The sequence below is a fragment of the Penicillium roqueforti genome (genome assembly GCF_015533775.1).
Source record: "Penicillium roqueforti strain LCP96 04111 chromosome Unknown scaffold_14, whole genome shotgun sequence".
NCBI lineage: Eukaryota > Fungi > Ascomycota > Eurotiomycetes > Eurotiales > Aspergillaceae > Penicillium > Penicillium roqueforti.
In genome coordinates, this window is record NW_024067578.1 from 531,864 (window position 1) to 559,652 (window position 27,789).

Below are 27,789 nucleotides of genomic sequence, written 5' to 3' on the forward strand. Positions count from 1 at the left end.
GGTCCGGCTACTTCCCTATGCCATAGTCAATTCAAGTGTACAGAATGAATCAATGAAATTATGTTATTTAATGTTCAACTAATATTCTAGTCGCCGGGTCTGATATGACCACGGCAGATAATGCAGAACCAGCTTAACGCCAATTTGTGATCCATGCCCAACGGACAGAACGTACGCAGAAAATTACTGAGCTCGACAGCACCAGGCATATCGCAGCCCTTTTGTCTTGAACAACCAACGTGACTAACGAATCCGGTCCAGCTTGGCCCGGTTCATGGCAATCTGATCGTCGACAAAGTCGCTCTATAGCCAGTTAGTCTCATCTTCATACCCACACCTGATTAGAGGGAAAACTCACCTTGCCCATGATACGCTCCAGATGTCTGTTCTGCTCATCCAGCTCCTTGCCAGTGGCCTTGGCAAGACCGTTCAACCGACCGGTAGCACCACTGAGCAGATCCAAGTTCTGTTCAATCTCGTCCTCCATTGCCTCATCCTCGCTATCCGCCTCGAATTGGTACTTGGCACGCTCGGTGACACTCGCCTTCTTGCCCTTGCCCTGTTTCGCGGCATCGCGCTCGATATCACGGAACAGCCGGTCCATGCGCTGATTACTCGCGTGCGCCTCGGACCGTGTTCCGTCGCGGACATCACGATCCTCACGGTGTGTATTGAGGATCTTCTCATCGCGCTCGCGCCGGCGTCGCGAGGCCGTGAATGGGTTCGCCACGTGTACGGCGAACATGCTCTTGTTGAGCGTCTTAAGCTCCTTTGCCTTGTCCTCAGCGATGCGACCTTCGATGGCCGTCATGTCTAGACTCTTTTCTGTGTCGTGGACGGACTCGCCCTGCGCACCAAGTCGGGCGAGAGTGGCGCGACCGGTTTCTTCAGCCTGTGCGGCAGCTCGGAGTGCATTCCGTGTTGATGCTACATCACCCTGCTTCACGAAGCGTATCTCGTTCTTCGTCGCCTGGACCTCTTCCTCCTCCTCTTCTTCAGCTGTCAGCTGTCGATCCTGGAAGGTCGCCATGCTGTACTCATTGCTGCCGCCACCGTAGTTCGGTCCTGGACCGTTCTGACCATTCTGACCCTCGGAGTACGGGGGTGGTGATGGGCCGCCCGCGTTGTCCGGTGCCCGGTTTCTGTTGGCGCCGCCGAAAAGCTCGTTGCGAGCGGAGTCTGCAGCCGCGGGGTCATTGGGATCGCTGCTACCCAGACCCCCGTAACCACCGCTTCCGTATCGCGAGCCTCCGGTTGAGGGTCCGGCGCCTGCGCCGGGTCCGCCAAATCGATCACTGCCGTAGCCGCCTTGGTTTCCGTACTTGTTGGCGGCGTACTTGTTGTCGGGGGGGATGGAGTGGGGGCCGCCGTTGGCGGCGGGGTGGTCGGCAGGTAAGGGGGCAACACCCACGCCAATCTTGGCCTTAGTGTATGGGTCTACCGGAATTGGTTGAGCGTAAGGGTTGGAGGGGGTCGGGGGGCTCTTGTCCTTCTTCCGCGAGCCAAAGAGTGCTCGGCGGCTGGAGTCATCGTCGCCATCGGATTTCTTGAAAAGACCCATGGCGTGGGTGGGGGTATAGTGCTGTAAAGATTTGTTGAATAAGATTAAAATGATCGAGGGTAAATGGGAGTACAAGAAAGTAAGGAGAAAGAGAATGAAGTGAGACAAAAGAAAGAATTAATATGAGACGCCTTCAGGGGAGCTAGTTAGATGTTCGAGAACGCCGCCTGATGGTAATATGTATACAAGGGGCGTACCAAATTTACCACCCAGTTATATGGTGGATGGCGCAGTGATAACGATACTAATACCAAAGTTACATGTTACATCAGCAGTGGCAGTGCTAGCCCAATGCGGGCGCAGTGGCACTTCAACGTCTCTGTTTATTTTTGGCTCACGACATTGCCTCTGCCTGGATGAAATGGCTCCTTTATCGGGGTCGGATGCGGACTATTTTAGGGACAAGGCGCGGAGGGATCTCTTGACTTTACTCGAAGGCGTGAGCACAGCCTCCTTGATCTTCTATTCTGATTGCGGAGCGAAGCGAAGCAATTATATGCGCTAACTATTCTCCAGGCCCGGGGTAAGAAGAACCTCGTGATAAGCCAGGAACTGGCCGGCCCAGTGGGTCTATTCGTCAAGTTCTCCGTGCTCCAAGAGTATGGTGTTGACCGGGTCTTCTTGCTGGAAAATGCAAACATCGACTCATCACAACGCAATGTTGTATTCCTTGTTCGTGGCGAGAAAGCTCGCCACGTTCGAATTGTGGCAGGTATGACATTGTCTCTTTTGCCCCCCTGTCGGCTTGTCAGATTGGATCTCTTTCATTTGGGCCCATGATGGGCCATCATCAGATTATACAGAGGCTTTTCTACTCTATGTAATCTGGAGAAATGTTCCCTATATCGATATCTATTTTACAACATTTCCAAGCTTGTTTCATTAGGGCCCTTTCCTGCTATCTCTGATTGAGTGCCATCAGGATGAGCTGACATTTCTCTTAGAACAAATCAAACGCTTGCAGAATAATGGAAATGTTGAACATGAGTTTTCCATCTTCTTCGCTCCAAGACGGACGCTTATGAGCAATTCTGTCTTGGAGGAGGCAGGAATCATCGGCGACGTGAACATCGCCGAGCTTCCTCTTTATTTTATGCCTCTAGAACAAGACATCTTGTCATTAGAACTGGATGAGTCGTTTGAAGACTTGTACTTGGTAAGTTCATAGGTTGCTAACATTTGAGAGATTTTCTGACCATCCTATTCAGCACAAAGATCCAGGGTGTATCTTCCATTCTGCTAAGGCTCTCATGGGTGTCCAGCAGCGCCATGGCTATTTCCCACGCATTGTTGGAAAAGGGGACAATGCCCGGCGCTTAGCAGATCTTCTATTGCGTATGAGGAAAGAACTTGATGCAGAGGAGAGCTCCGGATTGACTGATCCCTCTGCACGAGGCCTGTTGCCAAGTGCGAGCGTAGAGAACTTGATCATCATAGACCGTGACGTCGACTTCGGGACACCCCTTCTCACACAGCTCACCTATGAAGGCTTAATTGATGAATATGTCGGTATAAAGAACAACCAGGCAGACGTTGATACAAGCATTGTCGGTCCTGCTCCCACACCACAGTCCGAGTCATCCAAGGCACCCCAGCAAGTCAAGCAGGGGCTGAAAAGAAAGATACAGCTGGATTCCTCGGATCAGTTGTTCAGCCAACTGCGAGATGCAAACTTTGCAATCGTGGGCGATATCCTGAATAAGGTGGCTCGCCGCTTAGAAAATGAATACGAGAGCCGCCACACGGCTAAAACGACAGGCGAGCTTCGAGAGTTTGTCAACCGATTACCAACGTACCAGCTGGAGCACCAGAGTCTTCGAACCCATACCAACCTCGCAGAAGAGATAATGCGACTAACCCGCTCCGAAACCTTCCGCAAAACTTTAGAAGTCCAGCAAAACAATGCAGCCGGTGCCGACTCCACATACCAGCACGAGACAATCGAAGAGCTGATAGCTCGAGATGTTCCACTTAAGACTGTGCTACGGCTCCTGTGCCTGGAGTCCTGCATGTCTGGGGGTCTCCGCCCCCGCGACCTAGAAAGTTTCAAGAGACAGGTCCTTCAAGCGTACGGCCACCAGCACCTTCTCACATTCTGGGCGCTAGAGAAAATGGAACTTCTCCAGCCTAGATCCTCAGCAACGACAATGCTGCTCCCTACATCCGGTGCACAAGCAGGATCAAAGACGAACTACGGGTACCTGCGCAAAAACCTCCGTCTTGTCATCGAGGAGGTCAGCGAAAAGGATCCGAACGACATTTCTTATGTGTACAGTGGCTTTGCGCCCCTCAGCGTCCGCCTGGTTCAATGTGTGCTACAAAAATCCTATATGGTATCCTTGATCAAGGGAGGTACGCCGGCCGCCTCGAACACCCCTAATACAACGTCGCCTGGCTGGCTTGGCTTCGAGGACGTTGTCAAGAGTGCTCGCGGTGCGACTTTCAGTATCGTGCAGAAGGGTGATGATAAGGCTGTGCGGGCTCGTCAAACGCTCAGCGGTAACTCAGCTACGAAGACCGTGTATGTCTTTTTCCTGGGTGGTATCACGTTCACCGAGATCGCCGCGTTGCGCTTCATTGCTGCGCAAGAGGCTCCACGGAGGAAGATTATTATATGTACCACGAGCATCATTAGTGGTGATCGGATGATGGAGGCGGCCATCGAGAAGGGTAGCTTTGTCAAGGCGGAGTAAATGGGCCAATCTACGCCTCAGCGATCATAATGATAGCTACATATGTATGTCATTTTCGGAAGAAAGAGAACAACAAGATTTACATTCTTCCTTGAAATGTAAAAGACCAAGGCGCGTTGATGGCTGTACTCGTTCGTGGGATTTTCAATAATGTTCACATAGTTCCGTCATCTGCCTAATAGTTAAAACCAGAATGAACACCCATCAGCCGACCCTGATACCGCTCTATCACCTCCCCAAGCCGCACCATAACACCAGCAGCAAGGGTGCGTATCTGCTCCTGTGGGTCGGTAACGGCTGAGCTAGGATCAGCCCGCGCAGCCGAAGGCGGCGTCCGGTCGAAGACCTGGGAAGCCCACTCTCGCAGCTCGATCACCTGGGTGGCGTATTCGGTGACAAGACGCTGCTCGCCATTTGAGCCAGACGCAATATTGAGATCCACCACAGCGAGGAAAAGTGACAGGAGTGCGGCAGTGACGGTTGGCTCGCTGGATGCCGAGGATGTGTGTAGAGATAAGAGGAGGGAGAGAGTTTCATGGGTGAGGCCTGGGAGAAAGGGGGTGTGAGGACCTGTTGTAGAGAGAATGAGGGAGAGGGTTTGGAGGAAGAGTGTAAGGAGATGGGGGATGAAGAATGGGTTGTATGAGGGTGTGGAGGACCTGGAGCGATGTTAATAATATGATTTTGAGAGTGGACGTAAAACGTACGACGAAGACTGCAGCATCATTATTTCAAATCTGCCCTGCAGTGGGAAGAAGAAACCCTCGGCAAGAACCTTGTGCAGATCCTTGATTGTAGCATTTTGGCGCTTGGTGTCACGCTGCTGGCGTTTCTTCTCGACTTCCATACGAGATGAGAAAGTGCGCACTTTGAGAGCATTGGGGCCAGTCATTGTATCTGCTGCGTTGGCTGCGAGCGGTTCCAAGGATGTGCGGGCCGTTTCCCGGGTGAGCATTGCAATAGGAGACTCATTTGCTCCTGAGTACATCGCCTCTAGGGCAGGCGAGAGCCGCTTGGATGGGAATGAGGTATCGCCAGTAGTTGGGAGATGCAGTGCCTTGGCATCATCCTCTCCATTACCGGCTAACTCGCGAGCACTCAGACCCAGAGCTGTAAGAACAGCAGATCTCTGGACTTGAGAAAGGTCTCCATCGAAGTAGATGGCAGTAAACCAGCGGCCCATTTTTAAGGGCTCGGACACAATCAATGCAATCATGCTCTGTAGGCGAGATTCATGGAATGACGGATGATTATTGTCATTTTGAAGACCCACGATAGTCAGAGCTAGCTCCTCGATCTGCTCAGCAAGTTCAGTTCCGAATCCTATCTTCCGTCGAATTAAGGATGGGGCAGTGGCGATGGCGAGATGATAGCGCTCGACATTTTCGTTGTCTCGAAGATATGGGATCAAATCACGGATGTATCTTAGATTTGTTAGCGAGATCCATATCAGCAGGCGATCTGTACTTACACAGGCGCTGTCGGCTTATTCCGTTGGACCAACGTAGGATCGTCATCAGAATCGTATGCATCGTCGTCTGGCTTTTCATACGGAATGAGGTCGTCATCTTCCTCTTCCTCTTCCTCTTCACCACTGTCATCGACTTCTTCAATCGCAACAATCTTGCTTGTATGCTGGCGGGAGAATTGTGCCTTTGGCTTTTGTGAAGGCTTGGGGTGGACTAGTTCTGGTTTTTCTGGCAATACCTCTTGCAATCCTTTGATAGATTCAGGCGAACCGACCTCATCTTGGACCTTTGTCAAATGCGAATACCAAAGGGCTTCCTCGTTCCGCATTTCCTCTATGTCAAATTTCAGCACTTTGTCTGGTTCCTCAATGAGTTCAGATATTCCTGTTCCAACGACCATGCCAAGAAATCGTGCCCTGTTAGAGGACGCGGCGAGTCGATTGGAGACTGCGTTGAGATATGCTCCTGACCGGCCTACTTCTTTCACTTGAGCTTGATCTAGCCGATAGAGGTGGCCAGCGGCAAGAAGAATCACTTGTGCAGTTGCTATTCAATGTCAGAGGCTAATATTTTAGGAGCAGAGGACTGTGGGCTGTTGACAAACCATTCTGGACCATATTTGGGACATGTTTGATAGAAAACTTGTCTCCAAATTGCTCAAGGCTGCGTATGAGCAGTGCCTTCAACACATCTGTTGCGGTTAGTTCCGTTGTCGTTTCCTTCGACAACGTGAACTTACTATCGTTCTTGCTGCAAGTAGCTAATAGTGCACGACGTAATCCCAACGTGTTTATTGAGCCACCTTGCGATTTTGAGAGCCAATCCACAACTTGACTTTCCAAATCTGGCCGGGAAGAGATGACGGCGGAGATCAAAGCTGCCACTCCTTTAATAGGTTCTGAAGTAGTGATTGACTGACCCACTGTTCCCAATAGATCATCTGAAAAGTACCTTCGTTGTACATCACGGAAGATCGCTTCTAAAACTGCAAGCTGCTCCGTCCGTCTGAGATGGTCTAATAATATTCCAAAGTGCGCCAGCAAGGACTGCCGAACAAGTAGATCCGAGTAGATTTCTTTGACAATCTGATCTGCACAACGTCAGCCTGGGATTCAAATAAGGCCATCATTGTATATTCACCTGTATATCCAAGGCTTAAGGCTCGCCCTGTCAACAAAGCAACTGAGGCCCAGTCGCTTTCATTATCTGGGGCTAGTCGTGCCACCATATAAGAAATATTGCGCCCAAGCCATGATGCATACTGGGAACCATTTCCAACCCAGGAGATTGAAGATACTGATCTTGACTCGTCAACAACAGTAAGAGCCTCGGCTGCTGTCGATAAAACCTTGCCGGCAGCAACGAGGGATACAAGCTCTCTCCAGGTGACTTGCTGTCGAGTTTTGCTGTCGTAAATGACTGAAATATCAGAAGAAAGACGGGCTAAAAAGTCCTTTGGCTCCAGCAAAGCTGCAAGCACAGCCAAGAGATCCCGGATAGCAAGTTGGCTGCTTGAACCTTTGGCTTGCTGGGCAGAAGCACGGGCCGCGTTGATCAAAGATCGTAGCTGAGCCACCAAGGAACCGAGACCCGCGACGCTGCTAAGACATCTCAATAATGCTGCTCGAGATTTGGCATCTTTCCCTTTGCTGTCTTTTGCATCTAGGGATCCCCAATGATCTGGAATCGTGATGCTGACTAATAATTGAAGAATCTGGGCTGTGACGGGACTTGCAATTCGGAGGTCGAAGTCCTTTGAAGTTTTGGATTTGCTGAAAGGATCAAGGGCTGCCAAAATGGCAGACAGTTGTTCACGATCGGGACTGCTTTTAAGTAGATCTATGATATGACGTGATGATAGATGTTCAGGATCGAAGTCATTTCTTACTGGCGGATCAGCAAGCTGAGATTCGACAGCAGGTGTAACAAGGTCATCTGAATCTCGCTTGACAGTTTTCACTGCTGTCAGAAGGCCTTCCATTATCGATTCGAATACACTTCGGGGAAAAAGAGAGGTTGGTGAGGATTACAATAGGCGGGCCTGAGATTAGTCAGCCATAGTCACCCCAAGGCAGCCCACGCGCAAGTGATGCTGTCAACTCAGCCTCTTCATTATCAGTAACTTGAATACTTTGGTGATCCGACCAAAAGCTGAACTGGATCTGCTCCTGATATCACTCTCATCAGGCTCACTCTGCCTGCCATCCACCTCAACAAGCGTTAATCTGTGTAACGCGACTTGATACTGCGCCTATTTACTCTCACCAGTTGTCCATAACAGGAGCCTATCAAGATGGATGTGGATGTGGGAACCCCAGATGCCCCAGAAACTCCGATCTACGTGGATCAACAAGGTCGATGGTGCGTTGAATGACCCTTGAGACCTTCGATCTGCGCTAATACCCCACAGGAAGCACCTCTACAATGTCTTGAGTAAACGTGGCCCTTTTACAGATGACGACTGGAACCCTGGCCCCGAGCCTATTAATGCTTTGGAATCTGCCAAAATTTTGTAAGTGGATTCACTCCGGGGATAGTACTTTCGCTAACGTGAGTCTTAGGGTGATGTTTGTCAACCTCGCAAAGTTGTGGTATTCTCAAGATGAGGGACTGACTGAAATCTAGCGGAGCTGGTGGCCTAGGATGCGAGATCTTAAAGAATCTCGCACTGTCGGGATTCAAAGATATTCATGTCATCGACATGGGTATGTGTTTCAACTCAGAATACCAAGACCAGAAGCTCACAGTCGACAGACACCATTGATATATCAAATCTCAATCGGCAATTTCTGTTTCGTCAGGCGGATATCGGAAAGCCCAAAGCCGAAGTTGCCGCTGCTTTTGTGCAAAAGCGAGTAAAAGGAGTCAAGATCACGCCCTACGTCGGCAAGATCCAGGATAAAGATGAAGACTATTACATGCAGTTCAATATTGTCATCTGCGGCTTGGACAGTATCGAAGCTCGACGCTGGATCAATTCCACATTGATCTCTATGGTCGATGAAGACGACCCTACGAGTCTGAAGCCACTTGTTGATGGTGGAACTGAAGGTACCCACCTATATCATCAAGCTTAGCCAAGAACATGTTACTGATGTGTCAACCAGGTTTCAAGGGCCAAGCCCGTGTCATTCTACCCTCTATCTCATCTTGCATTGAGTGCCAACTGGATATGCACGCACCTCGTCCAGCAGTTCCTCTCTGCACTATTGCCACCATCCCGCGCCAGCCTCAACACTGCATTGAATGGGCGCACCAGATCGCATGGCAAGAGAAGCGCAAAGATGATACTTTTGACAGCGACAACATGGAACACATATCGTGGATATACAATGCCGCTTACGAACGTGCCCAGCATTTCAATATCCATGGTGTTACCTTCCAGATGACCCAGGGTGTGGTCAAAAATATCATTCCGGCTATCGCATCAACAAACGCTGTCATTGCGGCCTCCACAACTTCAGAAGTGCTCAAGATCGCCACTGGCTGCAATCCATTCCTTTCCAACTACATGATGTATGCTGGCGAGGAAGGAGTGTACACCTACACCTTCGAGGCGGAGAAAAAGCCCGACTGTCCCGTGTGCGGAGAACTTGCCCGGAAGATGGATGTGGACCCCAACATGACCCTGGGGGAGTTCATCGACAGTCTCGGGGAAAGAGCCGAGGCCCAATTGAAGAAGCCTAGTATGCGTACTGAAGAGAAGACCCTCTATCAGCGCTTCCCACCTCAGCTGGAGGAAATGACCCGACCTCACTTGGGAAAAAAGCTGGCCGATTTGATCGAGGATGGCGAAGAAGTCGCTGTCAGCGATCCAGCCTACACTACCACATTCCGCTTTCGTCTTCATTTTAAATAAGACCAATCTTATCCTGCCTCTCATGTGAGAATTACGACAATCAGATAGCTTATGACCGGGATGATTAGCCTTAGTTAAATGTGTAGAATTCAAAAGATAGCTGTTGGGCTTTTATTCAAGACAATTAACACATCTAGACTCCACCTCGTGAGGCGAAACACTGATCGACTTTTCGTAAATGTACAGCGCAAAGGCAGCCCAAAAATCCAACGCCAAAGAATGCATATAGTAAGGTGTAACAGAGAAAAGACCCATTGATCAAGCCATCAAATCGGTCAGACCCCTCTTCCACCGGTTGCACTTCAGCTTCATAACCTTTACAGCCTCCAGGAAGAGCATGTCACTCTCAAATTGACCGGTGCTCTCCACGCTGAAGATGAAGTGATCACGCACCCGTCCCAGCTTGACCTTATCCTTGAACTCATCGTGGCGCAGACACTCTCTGCTGACAGTATCATTAAACGCATCCTTCACGACAGCCTTCTGCTCGCCGGCATGGCCCTCGTATCCACTTCCACGCTGCGCGGCCTCTTCAGGGGTGACGGGCTCAATACCAATCACACCCTTAGGGAAGCACTTGGCGAACTTCTTCGCATCCTCGCCAATGATTGGACGCTCGATCTTAATTTCAGGCAAGAGACGGTATGAAGCGGTAGCCACAGGCGAGAACTTGGCGTGATCGGCACCAATACCCTTTTGGCAGTGGAGTTCCATCTCGATCTTCTGGCCGGGACGGAGCTTGGCGATCAGAATGTCTGGGTTGACAGGTGCGATAGCGCCGTCGCCGACAAAAAATTGTTCCTGACGACCGACAGGCATGTACATGAGGTCCTTGGCGTAAACATGGGCGTTGGTGTACAGCTTGCGGGGGTCCTGCTCGTCCTTGTCTGCGTATTCGTTCTTGTAGCATTCCACGTCGAGACGGAGCACAATGGTGTTGAAGTCGCAGGGGCCGTCTTCCTCCTCGGTACCGTCTTCGGACGCCTTCTTATACCAGTGCATCCAGTTGATACCCTCGACAGAACCCTTGAGCGGGATCAGGCCCAGTCGTTGTGCGAGCACTTCGTCTTGAATGACTGAAGTGTTGTTGTGAATGAAGCAGTCTTCAATGGCGATGGTGGGGATTTCGGCCATAAGAATACGACGGAAAGCGTTGGCGACTGAGGCGTCGAGACCGATCAGCGAGAAGGAAGCCTCGAACCGGTCATTGCGATGGAATTCGACTTGGAAATTCTGTTGGAGTAAATGGTCAGGATTTACTAAATCCAGTAGAGTATACCTTCCTAACTATGTTCCAATACATACCTCCTTGAATTCATCGAGTGCCCACCCATGCGACTCTCCGGGCCAGTGACCAGGAAAATCTGTAGAGGGGATGTTGGTGACGGTTTCCGCATTGATGCCGATGATCTGGGACGATTAGTATTCTGAGCTGCGTGGAATCATTGTTGGAGACATACACGGCGGCGCTGCAGCTCCTCCTGCGAGGGAACAAGAGGCGCCATGGTGAGCAACTGTAGAGGGTCTGGTGAAGGTTGATGGTAAAATCCGCGATCACCGATAAGAGAGATTTCTCGAAGTAATTTTCTAGTTCGCCTGAGGCAGAAACGAGGCCTTTCTTATGCGCAAATAATGATATATTATGTAATCCATAATCGCAAGATTATGTGAGCAATGCATGGCACTAAACCAAAGAAAGGCTAGTGTGGAGCCCTTACCCACACAGTATAGTGGCCCCTTCAGGCCAACCAGCGCACGGCTGATGACCCGGCGGCTTTTCACGTGACGAGCCAAAATGCGACTCCCAGGTTGAGACCTTCAGTGAGTTCCCTACCCCGTAGCGAGCCATATCCACCCATTGAATGCGCCTGGATTGAGGATCATCTCCCCTCTTTTCCCTCTTGGACCTCCACTTCTATCCTCCATGGCCGCTTCTCTCGCCCGCCTAGCGGGCAATGCGCCCAAAAGGCTCTGCCTCCGCCCCTCCTCGCTCAACACATCCATTCCTCGTTCCCGCTCGATAGCCACCTCTGTTCCTCGCCGCCACGCAGAGGCTGCTAGCTACCAGGCCACACGACTTGTGCCGACCGACCCGACCTTCACCTCCGTCGCCAACAAGGGTGCTCCCGAGCACCCCGATGCTGCTGGCCTTGAATCCAAGGCCGAAGGGATCGACCGCAAGATCCGTCATTATACCGTCAACTTCGGTCCTCAGCATCCCGCTGCTCACGGTGTGCTCCGATTGATTCTGGAACTCAATGGCGAAGAGATCATTCGCTCCGATCCCCACGTCGGTTTGCTGCACCGTGGTACCGAGAAGTTGATTGAGTACAAAACCTATATGCAGGCTCTGCCTTACTTTGACCGATTGGACTATGTCTCCATGATGACGAATGAGCAGTGCTTCTCCTTGGCCGTTGAGAAGCTGTTGAACGTCGAGATCCCCGAGCGTGCCAAGTGGATCCGTACCTTGTTCGGCGAGATGACCCGAGTCCTAAACCACCTTATGTCCGTCCTGTCCCACGCAATGGACGTTGGTGCCCTGACTCCTTTCCTGTGGGGTTTCGAGGAGCGTGAGAAGCTTATGGTGAGTAGTTTTCAGCTGCAAAGCCTCTGCGGCCAGGTCTTATTTACTGACGCCTCGGGTGCTTTAGGAATTCTACGAGCGTGTGTCCGGTGCCCGTCTCCACGCTGCCTACGTTCGCCCCGGTGGTGTGTCGCAGGATCTCCCCCTTGGTCTTTTGGACGACATCTACCAGTGGGCCACTCAGTTCGGTGACCGCATTGACGAAACCGAGGAGCTGCTTACGGATAACCGTATCTGGAAGGCCAGAACCCAGGGTGTCGGTGTTGTCAACGCTACCGATGCGCTTAACATGAGTTTCACCGGTGTCATGCTCCGTGGATCAGGTGTTCCTTATGATATCCGCAAGTCGCAGCCGTACGATGCCTATGACCAGGTCGAGTTTGATGTTCCCGTCGGTGTCAACGGTGACTGCTACGACCGTTACCTCTGCCGTATGGAGGAGTTCCGCCAGTCCCTCCGTATCATCCACCAGTGCCTGAACAAGATGCCCGCCGGTCCGGTCCGCGTGGAGGACTATAAGATCTCACCCCCTCCCCGTGCTGCCATGAAGGAGAACATGGAGGCTCTCATTCACCACTTCCTTCTTTTCACCAAGGGCTACTGTGTGCCTCCTGGTGAGACTTACTCAGCCATTGAGGCCCCCAAGGGTGAGATGGCTGTCTTCCTGGTCAGTGATGGCAGTGAGCGGCCATACCGCTGCAAGATTCGTGCTCCTGGTTTCGCCCACTTGGGTGGTTTCGATCAGGTGTCTCGTGGTCACTTGCTTGCCGATGCTGTCGCAATTATCGGTAAGTCTTTTATTCTGTTGTCTTTTATTCCAGTCTAACATTGAATTCCTTCTAGGTACTATGGATCTTGTGTTCGGTGAGGTTGACCGGTAAACGGTATTGGCAACGCAATAATAAAAAAGAAAAACCAAACCCAAAGAAAACCTTTCCATGGCATCCTCTTAGATGGTTAGATTCGCCTGTGCCAGGGGAAAAATCAGAGAAGAGGAACCACCTATTTTCCTCAATGTGATCTGTAAACCCCGGAACTTCCGACGCTGGCTTGGGTGTACTAAATGCTCTATGTTTTCTTCCCATGGCGTTGTGCTATTATGTCTTGTCCTTCTCCTTTGTGTGCCTGTTTTTTTTACCTCTACTGCTTCAAACAAGCCCTGTGTATAGTGAACGTCTGATTCTTCTTCCGTGAGCTGTTTCTTTTATATCATCCATGAATCCAGTATAAGTCTAAGCCTGGTTCCTACAATACCAGGCACCTACCTGCATACATCTATATGTTACATAGTCTATCTAGGCATATCTGCATATGTGTTTATCATCACGTTACCATTTACATTAAGCGAGCCTATGTCGTTGTTTGCCTCATTTGTGAATAGTGGCATAAACCGACCGCCCGTAGGATACCTATAAGAAGGTGGCCCTGCCCCCAGAACTTCTTCTTCTTCTCTTTCTTCTTCAGCTCTCTTTGCCTCTGGCTTAGATCATGTGTAGTATCTGTTCTTACCAGTTTAATCTCTGGTAGTTCTGCATTGCAGAACGTCATGATTATTCTAATATTTGGACCTCGCGACTTGGCCTCTGTGCTTGCACACGCCTCGTTGCACAGTGTCACTGGGCTTACACTACCCCCGGTCGACGCGAACTCCTTTTCATCAACTGTTCGGCTTGTCCGGGCGCTTGGAGAAGATGACATGTTTGTTTAGAATCTTATTTCAGTCACGAGGTTCTTAGTATATTGTATTGACTTCCACCTTCTTTTGGTTTCCTAAGCAATAATAAACAGGCTTCTACCAACAAGTTACCACTCCCTCTGATTATTAGACCGTCTGCCGCTAGAAATGACCACAAAAGTGAAGCACCTAGACTTTTCATTTGCTAGCTTAATAAAATCCTTAATCCATGCCATACATAAAGACATTTGAGGTACAAATAGTATTCATAGACTCAGAATTTGCGACTATGACAGCCTACTTGTTACCCCCGCATTAGGGCCGGCTTTGTGACGATCTCCAAATTGGCTATATGAGATAAAAGACTCAATGATTCTTTATTATCTTGAAAACAAAGTGAAATCTTTCTGAAATATTATAATTAGTAAATCAGATATCTCTCAGTCAATCAGTTATCCCAGGTGGTTCGGAGGTTCTGCATCCAATACCGATATGGCTCAGTCCGGCCTACAACAAACTAGAAAGAAGAAACAAGAACAACATTCCCACCTCCCCACCAGCTCTTGGCCTATCAACAGGAATATCGGGGCTTATTGGGGCAGTCCTCGGCAGCTCCTAGGATATAAGCAATATCCGTATGCTGCCACCTCATCTTCGTCGCACTTACCTCCACATCTTCGATGCGTGGATGAAACGCCAAGAGGGATGGAATGCCTTTGGACAGGGATTGTGGCCGAATACTTTCGCTGTGGTATGATGACCAGCTGTCAGCTTGCATCATATGATACTTTTAGGGATACAACAGTGACAACCACTGGGATTTATAACGATCACCCGGCTCGCATTTATCGGCGTCGTTCTTGGTGACCCTAGTTGCTACAACACTGTGCAGTCCGATTGCTGTAATCAAGACAAGTTGATAGGGGTTTCAAGAAAGCAAGGGATATCGCATGTGATTAAGGGTCTTACAATCACGGAGGGAATGAGATGAGTCTTTCGAGGATGAACGCCTAGTTCTGTTAGGCTGGGGCCATATGGCAACGTTGATTGTTTGGAGCAGCACGGGCAGTTATTTAGGTATTTCAAAGAAAAGACAGATTCTACTCCAAGTCAGCCATTTCATATGTATTCTGTTGGGCTGTGAATGACCGGGGATTTTCTGAGAGGCTCATCGTTAGAACAAAACATCAAGAACGGTGGAAGCCTCTGGACGTTGGAGCCTTGAGTCGCCGCAGGACGATTCCCCAAGGCAGTTGCCGTAGGAGATGGTTCGTTTACTTTTCAGACAAATTACTATTTATCAGGCTCATCTTCCTACAACTCAGCTTTGCTTTACCATCCACCACATCCAAGCTATTCATCCACTTGGCCGAGCTGCCAATTAGACCACTATCATCATTCCTATCTTTTATGAAACCTATCCATTTGCTGCTATATTTACCATATCTTTCGATATCCCCCTCAAAATCGTGTCATCTGTCTCGAGATCGATCGCGATCTGATCTGGTTGATGAAGTACACGCTGGAACATGCTGGACCAACGATTCAAGATGCTAAACTCTCTAGTCAGCACTTTTCCAAGACATAAGAAGCGATTGAAACTTGCCTTGCAAGTTCAACAATGGAGACCCCACCAGACCACCAGTCTGAGCAACCAACTCCCGCTTCCACGTTGTCTCTACTCTTCACGCTACCCCTCGAGCTACGTTTGGAAATTTTTGGCTTCTGCGTGCCCCGGAAATGCGCCATCAGAGTGACAAGCGCAATGTATCGGCCCTATGGTGTTGAACCTGTGGTTTCTACGCGCGACACGTCCATCGAAGACGACAAGTTCCTCAACACCAGTCCTCACTGGACTGGCATTTTACATGTTTCCAAACAAATGAGCGCCGAATGCTTGGACATACTTTATGGCGACAACTTGTTCGAAGTCTACCTGCACGGAAAATGCGAAGATACAATCAAGAGAGTATTCAGCCATGAGAATATCCAGCGAATCCAATTCATCCTCGCCGTCGCCCCTGGCCCATCTTTTAGCGGGGAACTTAACCCACCCGACGTTCCTTTCTGGGCCATGATGATCCCGAACCTGAAGTTGTTTGAATGGGTGACCCAGCCAGACAAGGAAGTGGAGCAGCAAACGAGCGATCTCGTGATGATGCAAGGATTAGGGGACTGGATGGAGTGGACGGACGCCTACTTGAACTGCTTCAGTGAGTTCCTGGCTGACGGAATCGAGTTCAGAATGAAACTTGACAAGGGAGAGGATGAATACAGGCAGATTGGAAGGCTTTATTTCAAGCGAGGGCCTTTCTTCAAGAAGGATGAACAGCAGGAAGAAGTTGGTTAGAGCCATGATGAGGATTCAAGAGACATTCCACGACAATCAATGTTAGATTAGTTCCATCTTTCCAATACGAAGTCTCGAACTATGCTACGAGGTATCCAGGTCCTTTCTTATATCTAGCAGTACTTGGTGGTGAGTATCCAAAACCCACATGTATGTCTTTGGCGGGATCCTTCATGCCCTAGGCCCTACCGTAACTTGTCGTAGGATCGCAATAATAGAAATCTTGAAAGGAGAAGAACTGCATACTTGTTTGTTATAATCTGTCAATTTCCATCAAAGCTGTCAAGAGGCTCAAGCTAAGGTAACTGCCTCAGGAATTTGCAGGTGACATCCTTCTATCTGCCGGCCTCTTCCTACCTCTCTCCATCTCTCTCTCTCCCTGTAATCTATATCCTCATTATTATCTCATCTCTGTTTTCCTCATCCCCTTTCTACACCGTGAAGGAACCTTTGTGTTTATCAAGTATCAGCCTCACTCTCTGGATACTCTTGTATCCAGATAAAAGCAGCATGGCCCGTCAAAGATCCCGTCGAAGACTGCGAGGACATCGAGGACGGGGAAGAGGGGGAGGGGGATGGGAAGGACGGGGAAGAAGACATCTAGCCCTCCCTCCAGTGTCAACCATCCCTCCAGGGCCAATTAATCTACATCAACATACTGCCTGCAATCTATGCAATGAGAATATTTACAGCTTTTCGACCACTGATATTGCTGAGCTCATATATCGCAACTCACCGAAAGACGCTGACGGTTTCTCGAATGGTCCATGGATCCACGGAAGATCAACAGATATGGACGACGTACACTTCGATGAGATGTGGACATGGTCTTGCATGCTCCGAGCTTGTAAGTGTTTCTCTAACATCCTGGGTTGAACGATTTGTTCTAACTTTGAGCGTTGTGCTAGTGTTCTTTACGATGTACGACGATGTATCCTCATTCCATCTCTCTGGTGTTGGCGAGCTTCAGCCGACGCATCAAATAAGCCTCCCACATAATGAGAACGACATGATTTTGTGCAATCACCAAAGCGATGGTCAACACGCCTTTCCAAATCCGAACTTCGTCTCGGAGCTAACATATTCAGTAGCATTTCCTATGCACGAACGATGCTGGAAGCTCATGACTCGAATGCTCGACGTCGACTTGATCAAGAAGAATATGGATATCTTCCTCCACGCAATGTGTGATCCATACGATGTCACAAGGCCATTGCTTGATCCAACAGGTACATACCCTCTGTGGCTAGAATGGTTCAAGTTATTGGACAATTTAACATCAGGCTTGTATCTAAATCCTCAGAAATTTCGTGCCAAGGATGATGCGCGTCCAAGTCATATGCCTCCTGAGTTTCGCGGCGCAGATCCTTTGAATGACCCCTGCTTGAACGACGTGATCACCAAATACACAACCGAGTACACCATGCAGAGGAAGATGGGATTTGAGCCAAGATCACAACCCTCCATACCCACACATCCAATGTCCCGACGATCCCAAGCTAGGTTCAAGACCAGGAATGTGTTTCTTCCGACAGAACTCATCTTGAATATCGCAGATCATCTGGACAATCACGAGGACATCCACGCCCTGCTTTTAGTGTTTCCGAATTGGCATCCAATGATCCCGAACAGCTACTGGAGACGTCGATTCATTGAGGACAACTGTCTACGCAGTGATGAATTCCCAGCAGTGGATGCTATGGATTGGCAACGTGTCTATCTTAGTGGTGACAAGCTTCTACGACTCTCGTTGGGGTGGCAGAACAGGCAGTATATCTTGAGTCGACTCGACAGGATAAAAGACCGATTCCTAGAGCGACTGGAGCGGAAGGATGTTGAAATTTGAGACATACTTGAGGGCGGAAGAGCTTGCAACAACCGACACAACTTTTACTGGTCACGGGAGTATCCTTGGCAGGGTTGGGTTTCTGTTTCATCCTTCCTTTGATCGATTGAACGAATTGAACTATCGTGTGCTTTTCGTCTAATTTGTACTCCGTATCTTGATAACAACCCTAGAACGGTATGGTAGTAGCTCATGCGACGTCTGAGGAAACAATGTGGCGTGTGATGTACGGAGTAGCCTGCTTCTCTTGTGGCGCAGTGCATGCAGATCCCTATTCCCAACAAGCTGTCGTGGTTCATCGTACGTTGTACATCTGTCAGCCTCTGATTCGGGGATTAAAGCGCCTGTTAAATTCTCGACAAGCTCTTTGCCTTCGCCTGAATCCCCAGCTCGACTCCAACAGCCTCTGCAGTGTGGCGTATTGATCGCTGCATGAAGCACCCTAGCTGGCAATGAAAATAGATTTTGCAAAGCTCGAGCGTACATTGAAGAGGCGTCATATTGTATTGGTCCTTAGCTCCGAGTCTCAATTGTATGTTCACCTAGAGCTTTCAGTACTTCCACATAGGTATTCAGCGCCGATCCCTCGATATTATGCTATCGCTAGATATATATATCGTGTACAACCTGTGGACGTAAACATCGTCTAGATTTCTAAGGATGCCGCACCATCTAGCTGCCTCGGTAGATCCGGATATCGTACTCTTTTGAAGAATATAGGTTGTTGAATATAAGAATAATCTCGAGAATTAAACAAGTCGGCGTCTGGATCTGGCTTTATTGCGTGGTGCCCACGTGGCCAATGGGATCATTCTAGTTCGATTATGTAATTGTTGTACTTGCACCTGGGGACCTCCACTGGGTGAGATCGCGTCTCTGGGCGTCTTTTTTCAGCACTCCAACTTTCATTCCTTTGTTTATCCCGTATAAGATTTGGTTTGCAGTGAATATTCAGGATTCGATCATTATCACAATCACTTCTGCTTCTACCCTCTCCCTCCCACCAATTGCAGCCTACCTATCCCCGATCGCAAAATGGCCACCGACTACAGCAAGAAGACCAACGCCGAGTTGGTCGAGATCCTTAAGACTCGTTCTCTCCCACACACTGGAAAGAAGGCCGACATGGTTTCGCGCCTCCAGGAAGATGATGAGAGCAAGCCATCCGACGCTCCTGCCGCAGCTCCTGCCGCAGCCAAGACTGACGCGCCCGAGGACGTCATTGACTGGGACGACGAACCTGCAGAGACGGTTATCGAGCCATCCACAGAAACCGGCGCAGCTGCGATTGCCGCTGGTGGCCAGGGCGCAGTTTCCAACCCCGTTGCTGTCCCCAACCAGCAGCTCGACGAAAATCCCGCTACCACCGACGACTTGAAGGTCGAGGCGACCGGCGCCGTTGCTGAACCAGCCACTCAGCCCGAAGCCACGGTCGAACAGAAGCCTGCCGTCGATTACACACGAGGACTGCCCCAGACCGATTTGGAGGCAGAGCTGGAGAAGCGCAAGGCTCGCGCGCAGAAGTTTGGCATTGTTGAGGATGACGACACAGCATTGAAGGAGGCTACAAAGCAGCTGGAACGCGCTAAGCGGTTCGGTACGGGTGCCGAAGCTGATACTACTCCAGCTGCGGGTTTAAGCCGTCTCGACCAGGCACTTCCTGATGAGCGCTCCCGCAAGAGACGTAACGAAAACCGCAGCGACAACCGCAACGAGCAGGGTGGCCGTGGGGGAAAGAGACGTGATACTGGACGCAACCGAAATCGTCAACGTGGGGATGGAAACCGCAACCGCGACCGTGGCGACCGCGGTGACCGCGCTGACCGCGCTGATGGTGGTAACAGGACCAATGCCGGCGTAAAGAAGCCTAATGCCGGTGCGAACACTGCGCAGAAGTCATGGAGTGAGAAGGATAATGCGGCCATGGAGGCTCGCAAGAAGCGATTTGCAGCAGCTGCTTGAATGTTTCCAATATTTGCTTTGTCTGGTCTTTGACTTGGGCTTCGGTCCCATCTGTTCTTTCATCATCGGCGTTTGTGTGTTGATAAGCTACCGGGCAATTTCAGGGTCAATCATTCCATTCTATTTGTTTTAATATATTTGGATCTCAAAATGAAAATGTACAAGTGTGGGTTTTCTGGTTTGTAGAGCGAAAGTAGCCATGTCCGTATGAAGGCGATTCACGTGTATGGAGAATTCTCAACTTCTGAATTCTCAACCTCTCCATTCCCACATCCAAGCACTGACCTCGGAGAAAACTCAATCTTAACTTTTCTTGCCGCCAGGAATAATTCCCCGGAGACTACTCCGTACTTCGTACAAATTCCCGGTGACTGTGCGAAGTCAGCTGAAGGGTGCATTAGTCGCTTGTTCCTGCAGCATGGCTATGGCCAGTCATTAGACGAGGATGGACCAGACCGTGATTGTGGGACATCAAATGCATCAGGTATGGAGTATTCGGTACATCATACAATATCACATTTGCAATATACAACACACACTGGTCAATGCCATTTCAGACTCATTTCTCGTTCGTGATCATTCGCTGTTCTTATTGCCCAAGTTAACGCCCTCCCCACTTGGATCAGTGTCCTCCCCGCGAATGACAACCGACAGCTGGCCTTTTTTTAGACAGTGGCTTGGAGCTAACATTTGATTTTCGTCCAGGGCTTGTTCATTGCTCCATGATACAGTGGGCCATCACAGCCCAGTGACTAGCGGGCTCCACAGTCTCGAGGCTCCACGGCTCGAGTATCGAACCCGGTCTATAGACGAAATTGTCTCTCTACGGACAGTCACTGGCTCTTCGAGTTGTACAAGTCTAGACGCTAGACCCAACTTTAAGTCTCTTCGCTTGCTTTCATCCTTGAACCTTGGAATGGTCCCCGAAAGGTTCGGGACGGGCCTCTGTACCAAACTATTGATATCTACGGCCGTTGGAAAGGTATGTCTCAGAGTAATATACGATATCAGACATATCGGATCGGGAATATATAAGACTGTTTCGGAAAATATGAAGCATTTTAGGGTCACCCTTACGTCTATCCGCATATGCATGGTCCCTTGAAACCACGTTGGGAAATTCTCCGAATAGCGGGAAAGGCTGGAGTTGCAAACCGCCAAAATTAAAAAGAACGAAAATCAAAATCACCGCGTCGATCATTTCATTATTTAGGATTGACTTGTTCGGCGTCTCCGAATGTGCTGTGGAGGAGGCGAGGGAGACGCGATAAAGCCTGGTCAATACGGGGTTGTCCGCTAGATCCATGTGCAGTTCCGACTGTGCAGATACTCAGCTTGAGTCTATCAGCTGATCTGACATCGCGAACGAGTCACGGTTTGTAGGGTTTTTTTTCTTAACGCTCAAGCCATGCATGACGAAAAGCCCATACGCCACGGATTGTACCACTGCCCTGTCACGTTGTGTCTAGCCCGGTACCCTGTTTGCCGCCGCGAGCCCATACCGTCTAAGCAAAGCAGCCAACGACAAGTCCCTGCTAGGGGAGAACCCTCGAGTGGACCGGTCTTTACCTCATGTGGGCTTCCGTGCGCGCAATCTTCTTGATCCGGCCACTGGGGGATCGCCCCGGTTATTTGTAGAACTTCCTTTTGACTTTGCGATGGGGACCGTCGTCGCTTCAGAAGCACCACCTTTCGCAACGTGCTAGTCCTTCTGACAGGCTCCAGGTCTTCGCAGTCTTGACTTCTTCCCGTCTTATCACAGTAGTCACATTACTTTCGTACCAATGAGATCCCTACGCTCTTACTACATACATGGGCATTCCGGTTTCAAGGCTTTTTCCCCCACATTGGAGCGGCAACCCCAGTCACATAAATCTCCGGCATCTCGGAAATTCCTGTCTTGAATCTTTTGACATTTATTTTTACATGCTTCAGTCGGATTTTATCTCTGACGTGGCCAGCGCTGGTGAACAACCCTGAAATCGAACGCCACATTGCTGCAGACTGTGGCGAAGCAGCTGCAGCTTTAAGGCTTCGATCCACAGTGGACTTTTCTCGTTTATCTACTGACGTCTGTGAGTCCATGTGGTTTTCTTTTTATGATTCTTGACATCCTTGTAATATCTATTGACACTTGATTTTTAGTTGTGCGACTTTGAGATACCCTTTTCCTTTTTTTTACGAATTTCTTCTATTTTTTATTTAATTCTATACCCCCACTGTCGAGCGCCAGGCGCCCATCAATATTGATATTTTCGTTTGACGTGACTCAGATGCCGTGAGCTTATACGTTGAATTTGACGAAATTGAAGAGAGCTGATTAAATCAGACAGCAATATACCCCTATAACGGCGTGATGGTTACTATAACGAAGTACATGTACTCACCGTTTAATCATTTGTCCTTGGATTGGAGCCGGGAACTTCACTCATCTGTACGCCATGTCGTACAGTTCTGCCCATCACATGCCACACAATCCTTCTTCTTCAAACTTATCGCGTCCCAATGCTGGTGCCTATGGCCGACCTCCGAGATCTCAAATTGCGAGACCAGCCAATCACACCCCTAGGAGCAGAAGCTCGTCATTCTCGGATGCTGAAGGTATTGGCCCAGTACCAGCGCCGTCGGCTATCAAGCGATCTACTAGTCGTGGAAATCGCCTGTCCATGCTTCCACGCCCCAGCATTGGTAGCACAACATCTCCAAATACGCCAGTGTCTGCTTCCTCTTCTCCGAATCCCACCCAGCCGATTCACTCGACGCTTTCGAGCCCGGAGATTAACAGAACATCGCTCTTCGTTGCTGGCCAACAATTGCCCCCGCCAAAACGAGCACGGAATGTTCTACGAAGGAGGGCACCGACAATAGGGAAACATGTGGAGCAATTGCACTCGGAGAAGCTTAGCCTTGTCATTCCGCAAGAGCCTCATTCTCTCGTTATGAACAATGTGTCAGGACACGGAAATTCGTCAACCTCACTTTTAGGGCAATCGACTTCCTCTTACAAACCGAACCACAAGAATGAGAGTAATCTGGCGATTAACTCGGTGGGGTCTAGGTTCAATGGTCCGGAAGAGTTGGCAAGCCTTCGAACGACCCTCGATACGCAAAACTTGCCCGCGCCTCCTACTCCCTTCTTACTGTCAAGTAGCCCCTCGACAAGATACTCGGAATCTCCCAGTATTTGGAGTCGGGGGTCTACCCCAACATCATTATCATCATATTCCCCCGGTATTACAAAGATTGGTCGTCTGAGACAACCGAGCACGTCGCAAACAAGATTGCCTGTCTTCTCTCCTTCACCGGCACGTGCAACCGCCCAGCAAGAAAGGCCGGAGCTCAAGACTCAAAAACGGGTACTTCCTACAAAGCCTTCTGGCGCAAGCTCAATCGGCACCGGCAATGGCCAGAGAGTACCATCGTCCAAATCTCCCTCTACAGTTCCCCGAGGCCCGCCCCGCAGTCCGCCGCCAAGAAAGTCATCCGTCAATTTCAGCCCTCCAAAAGCTCCGGATATCGACGTTGAACAGGCTCGGAAGGAAGTGGAGGAAGCCGAGAGGCGTTTGTTTGACCCACAAGGGATTATGGAATACTCCCCCTCACGGAATGCGGAGATACCACAAACTCCACCACGACCGAGCAGAGATGGAACGCATCGCTTAGAACTTGAAACATCGCCGATTGTTCAAAGCAACCTACGGTATCTTAGAACAACGGGCCACACAAGACGCGAGTCGATCGAAAAGATTATGGCGACCCAACAGCCACACCCAGCTCCCAACCAGTCTGCCGTTGCATCGATAGACTCGCTGCAATCAAGAAGCATCTCTCAAGTCCCTTCTCGGGAAGGCGGATCTCCCGTACTATCGAAAAAGACACCTCGGACACTGACCAAGGAGATGCCCAAAGAGAAGCCGGATTCAAAGCAAATTCCAACTCAAAAACGGTTCGGTCTGTTCACAAAGAAGTCCAAGCCGGATATGTCAGAGAATTTGGCGGAGCAAGGTCGAGCTACTACTCGCAAAGGTCCAGCTGCGGGGACAGGTCATGAGGGCTACGGAAAGTATGGACAGCGCGGCCGCAAAGCAAGCGGTAGTAGCAGCAGCGGGACAAGAACCAGATCAACAAGCACGACACGGAGTGCCGCCAGCAAAGGGAGTCAGTCGAGTCGCCCGGAGTTGGAAATCGACGACTTTCTAATGAGCCGCCTGGAGCCCGTCATTATTAACGGTGGTGGACTAGACGGCTCATCGTTGTCACGAACACAAAGCGAGCAGAGCTTCAGCAGCATAAGCGTTGCGTCCACTTCGAACTTGCCGCGGCAAACTCTGCTGTCATACTCGACTAGCCAGTCTACCGAATCCCTCGCGACTTCGGGGGCATTTGGTGAGACCATTACGCCAAGTTATTCTAATGGCGCCAGATCAATGGGAAGTAGGGGCTCCGAATCCCAATCTAACGCGAGTGATCGTTCAAACGCATCAAGGTCACGCATGCCCGTTCCAAGAGGAAAGAGACATGGCATGTTTGAGAACCCCCAGGCTGCTATCACAAACACGTCGCTCCCTAGCCATGAGTCAAGCAGTGCCACCTCACAGCAACCGAAGCGTACGCAAACGCCCGCTGAACAAATCCCTAAGCCCGAGCAGGTTGAGAAGCAACACTCCAAAAAAGGAAAGACATCCGTGTGGAACTTCTTCCAGAAGAACCGTGCCAACGAACAGAAGGACTCAATTCCTCCAGCGACCTCATCCCAAACCGCGAGACTTCATGCGGCAATCTCCCCTGTTCTCAACCGTCGGCCCGTGGCCCATTACGCCTTGGTGGATGCTGATTCAGACGAGCTCGAGGAAATCATCAACAACATCGAAGACTCACCACCAACAGAGGAGGAAAAGGTTTTCCAGCCCGTGGAAATCCCAAGAGGCTTGAGCATCAGAAAAAGAAAGCCGTCAATTTTATTGCCATCTCCGCCAAAGATGCACGGTGAGTTTCAAAATGATGATCGCCCATCACCGAGGACTGCCATGTTCAATCGCAACCTTATGGCCCCGGAGCCTGAAATACTACCTGAACAACGTCCGCGCTTGGCTTCTGTCGGTCGGATTCCACAGGTAGTTTCGCGGCGCGATAGAAATCACCAACCCGCCATGCAGTCATTCTCGCGTCCGTTCAGTGTTGCCGAATCGGCTTCCCTCACGGTTCCAACGACAGAAAGCTCATACCAATCTCCACTTGTCGCCAATGTTCCATTGAATTTGGGGATTGGTCCAAGCGAATCTTCAGACTGGGGCCATGGGTTCAACCCGACTTTTAGCGCTTCCGAGGAGACTAGCGCTTTGGAATTCCTTGCTGGGCCATTCACAACCTATGAGTTTCTTCAATTTCCGCCGAAGAAAGGCTCAACCTCGTCAGATAGCTCTGGAGCTCTGGCTGCAGTTACAGCCGTGCCCCCGATTCCAGGTTCTCCGCCGACCGATGACGAGGTGTGGAACGAGTATGATGATCTTATTGACCACGTTCTGTCGCCAGATCAACCGAAGCCCGAGGAGTCGGAAAAGACCGAAGAAGAGGACAGGTTTGAGCTTGCAACGATGGCAAGCAGGGCTCTTCAGGATGAATTGAGTAATGCCAATAATCCCCAATCAGTACCTAGTGGTAATTCAGTCCGCTCGAGTGGCAGCTCTGTTCATCTTCGTCGTTCTCAGATTGTCTCTGCTTTGCAATCTTCGACCGCTCCTTCGTCTCAACCGTCTTACAGTGATCTCGTTGCCGGACATAGAGGCTCAAATGAGGCGAAGACGCAACAGGCTGCCGCTCTTACCGAGAAGCCTTCTTCGACAGATCAGCGTCGTCAACAGCAGTCTACATTTCTTAACTCCCTCGCTGCCGTCCCTTCCCCCAGACCAAAGTTCCACCGAGAACAAGAAGCCGCATCTTCCGAGCGTGAGTGGGATGCAGTGACACGGACTAACATGCGTTCTGCTTCGCTCATGACTAGTCGCTGGCTGTCATTCGGTCGAGTTCTTTTCAGCCCGGCGCATAATCACGTCAAGGCCGGAGGACAAGGGCGAATTCTTGTGATTGATGGACTGGGAAATGATGACTGGTCCTTCTACTGTTCCTTGACGTACCCTGATGCCGAGGTATATAGCCTGGGTGGACGTCCTGTATCCGCGGCGCCTCCCCACCCCGCTGCATGGGAGCCTCCTACCAACCACCACATTGTGTATCACGCCGGACTGGACAACCCTCTCCCCTTCCCAAAGGACTATTTCACAGTCGCGGTACTACGATTTCCCGCTGTCTGCTCCGAGACAGTCCAAGGCAACATCATCCAAGAATGCAAACGTGTTCTCCGCACAGGAGGATATCTAGAAATGAGCCTCCTAGACCGCGACATGGTCAACATGGGACCTCACACGCGCAAAGCGATCCGCCAACTCAAAGAAATGACCTGCCTCTCAGACTCATCTCTCAGCCTGAAACCAACCAGCGACAGCGTACAACGCGAGCTCGGCGCGCAGGGCTTCGACAGTCTCCGTCGCTGCATGGTCCGAATTCCAGTCGCAGGAATGGTGCTCCGATCCTCCGACTCCAGTTCCTCAGCACACTCCATTTCAATGGCTCCCTCTTCCACTGCATTCTCGCTACCCACCATATCTGTCACAACTGCGGGTGATGGCCAAAGTACGAAAACTGCCTCGAGACCCCCCTCAAATGACGCGAATATCTCTCTCGGCGATTTGCTCTCCGATCCTTCCCCCTCGCCGGCAAATGACGAGTCAATCGCTAAGATCGTTGCCCGCGTCGGACGCTGGTGGTATTCGAAATGCTACGAGGATCCTATTGCCTCGATTGGAAATACCGGTCCGAGTATTTGGAATGACCGGAAGGTGCTTCGCGAGTGCCAGAAGCGTGGCACCGGGTTCCGTATGTTCATTGCGTACGCTCAGAAGCCCAGTCTGGTTCCGCGACGCACAGCAAGTGTGTAGTGGAACTACATATGTTTTTACTTTTTCTTCTTCTTCTTTTTCTTGATTCTCTTCTTCATTTTCATTTTCATTTCCTCTTCTGCTTGTTTTTTTTTCTTTTTTTTTTATGAGATCCATGATTGACTGATATTCTACGCTGAAAAATACCCATATATATGCCTTGACGAAATTTGATTTTTTTTGAGCGTTTTGAAGACATGGGCTTTGTGGCTTACGCTCAGGGCCTCATTTGTTTTGCTTCTATGTACTTGTTTTTTTTGGTTCGATATGGCGTGCATGATGCTATGACTGATATGTGCCATAGAGGAAGAGGAAGAGGTGAGGTGTGTGGGATTTCCATTGTACAAGCAGGACTTAATATGGATAATCAATTACCTTAATTATTTTCATCGTTTCATCGCCCTAGAACACTTCGACCCTGAGACCAGGTGAGTCCCCTTACGGGCAGACCCTGCTCGATTCGGTAGGCCTCGTTGAAGTATTCGCGTATAGTTTCTGTATAGGGGGAATTGAGCAGGTGGCCGAGTGTACTTCTCTAATCGGCTTAGGAAGTTGGGACTCGGGAGTGGTACGTAAGTGACGACCTATAAGAAGATCGCTAGGAAAATGTATAGCAGAACTAGCAAGAGGATGTATCCCGATCTGTGCAGTGTTGTTGATAGTGAAATTCGGGGCGATAGAAAGATGCATAGGAAGCGCGTAAGAAGATGACAAAATTCCAGAGGAACCGAATGACTGATCACCAAGCAACAAATTTGACAGGGACAGTGTTTATATGTAAGTTAGATCCGT

At 50.0% G+C, this 27,789-nt stretch overlaps 10 protein-coding genes across 10 annotated transcripts; 7 read left to right on the plus strand and 3 right to left on the minus strand.

Annotated features, from left to right (window-relative positions):
• Positions 1-243: 243 nt before the first annotated feature.
• LCP9604111_5819 (putative plasma membrane SNARE protein (Sec9)) lies at positions 244-1,561 on the minus strand (the record flags this gene model as incomplete). Its single annotated transcript, XM_039073671.1, has 2 exons — positions 244-303; positions 359-1,561. 2 exons carry the CDS (start codon positions 1,559-1,561, stop codon positions 244-246), a joined length of 1,263 nt encoding a protein of 420 aa, XP_038928330.1.
• Positions 1,562-1,922: 361 nt separating this feature from the next.
• LCP9604111_5820 (Sec1 family protein) lies at positions 1,923-4,254 on the plus strand (the record flags this gene model as incomplete). The annotated part of the gene is made up of 4 exons (XM_039073673.1): positions 1,923-2,000; positions 2,078-2,273; positions 2,506-2,717; positions 2,770-4,254. The coding sequence occupies 4 exons, from the start codon at positions 1,923-1,925 to the stop codon at positions 4,252-4,254; spliced, it is 1,971 nt and encodes a 656-aa protein (XP_038928331.1).
• Positions 4,255-4,429: 175 nt separating this feature from the next.
• On the minus strand, positions 4,430-7,704 carry LCP9604111_5821 (telomere length regulation TEL2 family protein; the record flags this gene model as incomplete). Its single annotated transcript, XM_039073674.1, has 6 exons — positions 4,430-4,913; positions 4,962-5,678; positions 5,726-6,269; positions 6,328-6,414; positions 6,463-6,813; positions 6,864-7,704. The coding sequence occupies 6 exons, from the start codon at positions 7,702-7,704 to the stop codon at positions 4,430-4,432; spliced, it is 3,024 nt and encodes a 1,007-aa protein (XP_038928332.1).
• A 312-nt stretch (positions 7,705-8,016) lies between these two features.
• On the plus strand, positions 8,017-9,582 carry LCP9604111_5822 (NEDD8-activating protein UBA3; the record flags this gene model as incomplete). Its single annotated transcript, XM_039073675.1, has 6 exons — positions 8,017-8,084; positions 8,134-8,235; positions 8,285-8,290; positions 8,349-8,428; positions 8,478-8,774; positions 8,831-9,582. The coding sequence occupies 6 exons, from the start codon at positions 8,017-8,019 to the stop codon at positions 9,580-9,582; spliced, it is 1,305 nt and encodes a 434-aa protein (XP_038928333.1).
• A 258-nt stretch (positions 9,583-9,840) lies between these two features.
• On the minus strand, positions 9,841-11,087 carry LCP9604111_5823 (DNA-directed RNA polymerase core subunit RPC40; the record flags this gene model as incomplete). Its single annotated transcript, XM_039073676.1, has 3 exons — positions 9,841-10,815; positions 10,888-10,992; positions 11,043-11,087. 3 exons carry the CDS (start codon positions 11,085-11,087, stop codon positions 9,841-9,843), a joined length of 1,125 nt encoding a protein of 374 aa, XP_038928334.1.
• Positions 11,088-11,506: 419 nt separating this feature from the next.
• LCP9604111_5824 (NADH-quinone oxidoreductase subunit D) lies at positions 11,507-13,050 on the plus strand (the record flags this gene model as incomplete). The annotated part of the gene is made up of 3 exons (XM_039073677.1): positions 11,507-12,169; positions 12,237-12,957; positions 13,013-13,050. 3 exons carry the CDS (start codon positions 11,507-11,509, stop codon positions 13,048-13,050), a joined length of 1,422 nt encoding a protein of 473 aa, XP_038928335.1.
• A 2,415-nt stretch (positions 13,051-15,465) lies between these two features.
• Positions 15,466-16,194, plus strand: LCP9604111_5825 (uncharacterized protein; the record flags this gene model as incomplete). The annotated part of the gene is made up of 1 exon (XM_039073678.1): positions 15,466-16,194. One exon carries the CDS (start codon positions 15,466-15,468, stop codon positions 16,192-16,194), a length of 729 nt encoding a protein of 242 aa, XP_038928336.1.
• A 792-nt stretch (positions 16,195-16,986) lies between these two features.
• LCP9604111_5826 (uncharacterized protein) lies at positions 16,987-18,040 on the plus strand (the record flags this gene model as incomplete). The annotated part of the gene is made up of 2 exons (XM_039073679.1): positions 16,987-17,041; positions 17,103-18,040. The coding sequence occupies 2 exons, from the start codon at positions 16,987-16,989 to the stop codon at positions 18,038-18,040; spliced, it is 993 nt and encodes a 330-aa protein (XP_038928337.1).
• A 1,035-nt stretch (positions 18,041-19,075) lies between these two features.
• LCP9604111_5827 (SAP domain-containing protein) lies at positions 19,076-20,002 on the plus strand (the record flags this gene model as incomplete). Its single annotated transcript, XM_039073680.1, has 1 exon — positions 19,076-20,002. The coding sequence occupies one exon, from the start codon at positions 19,076-19,078 to the stop codon at positions 20,000-20,002; it is 927 nt and encodes a 308-aa protein (XP_038928338.1).
• Positions 20,003-22,443: 2,441 nt separating this feature from the next.
• On the plus strand, positions 22,444-26,997 carry LCP9604111_5828 (uncharacterized protein; the record flags this gene model as incomplete). Its single annotated transcript, XM_039073681.1, has 1 exon — positions 22,444-26,997. One exon carries the CDS (start codon positions 22,444-22,446, stop codon positions 26,995-26,997), a length of 4,554 nt encoding a protein of 1,517 aa, XP_038928339.1.
• Between the last annotated feature and the right edge of the window lie 792 nt (positions 26,998-27,789).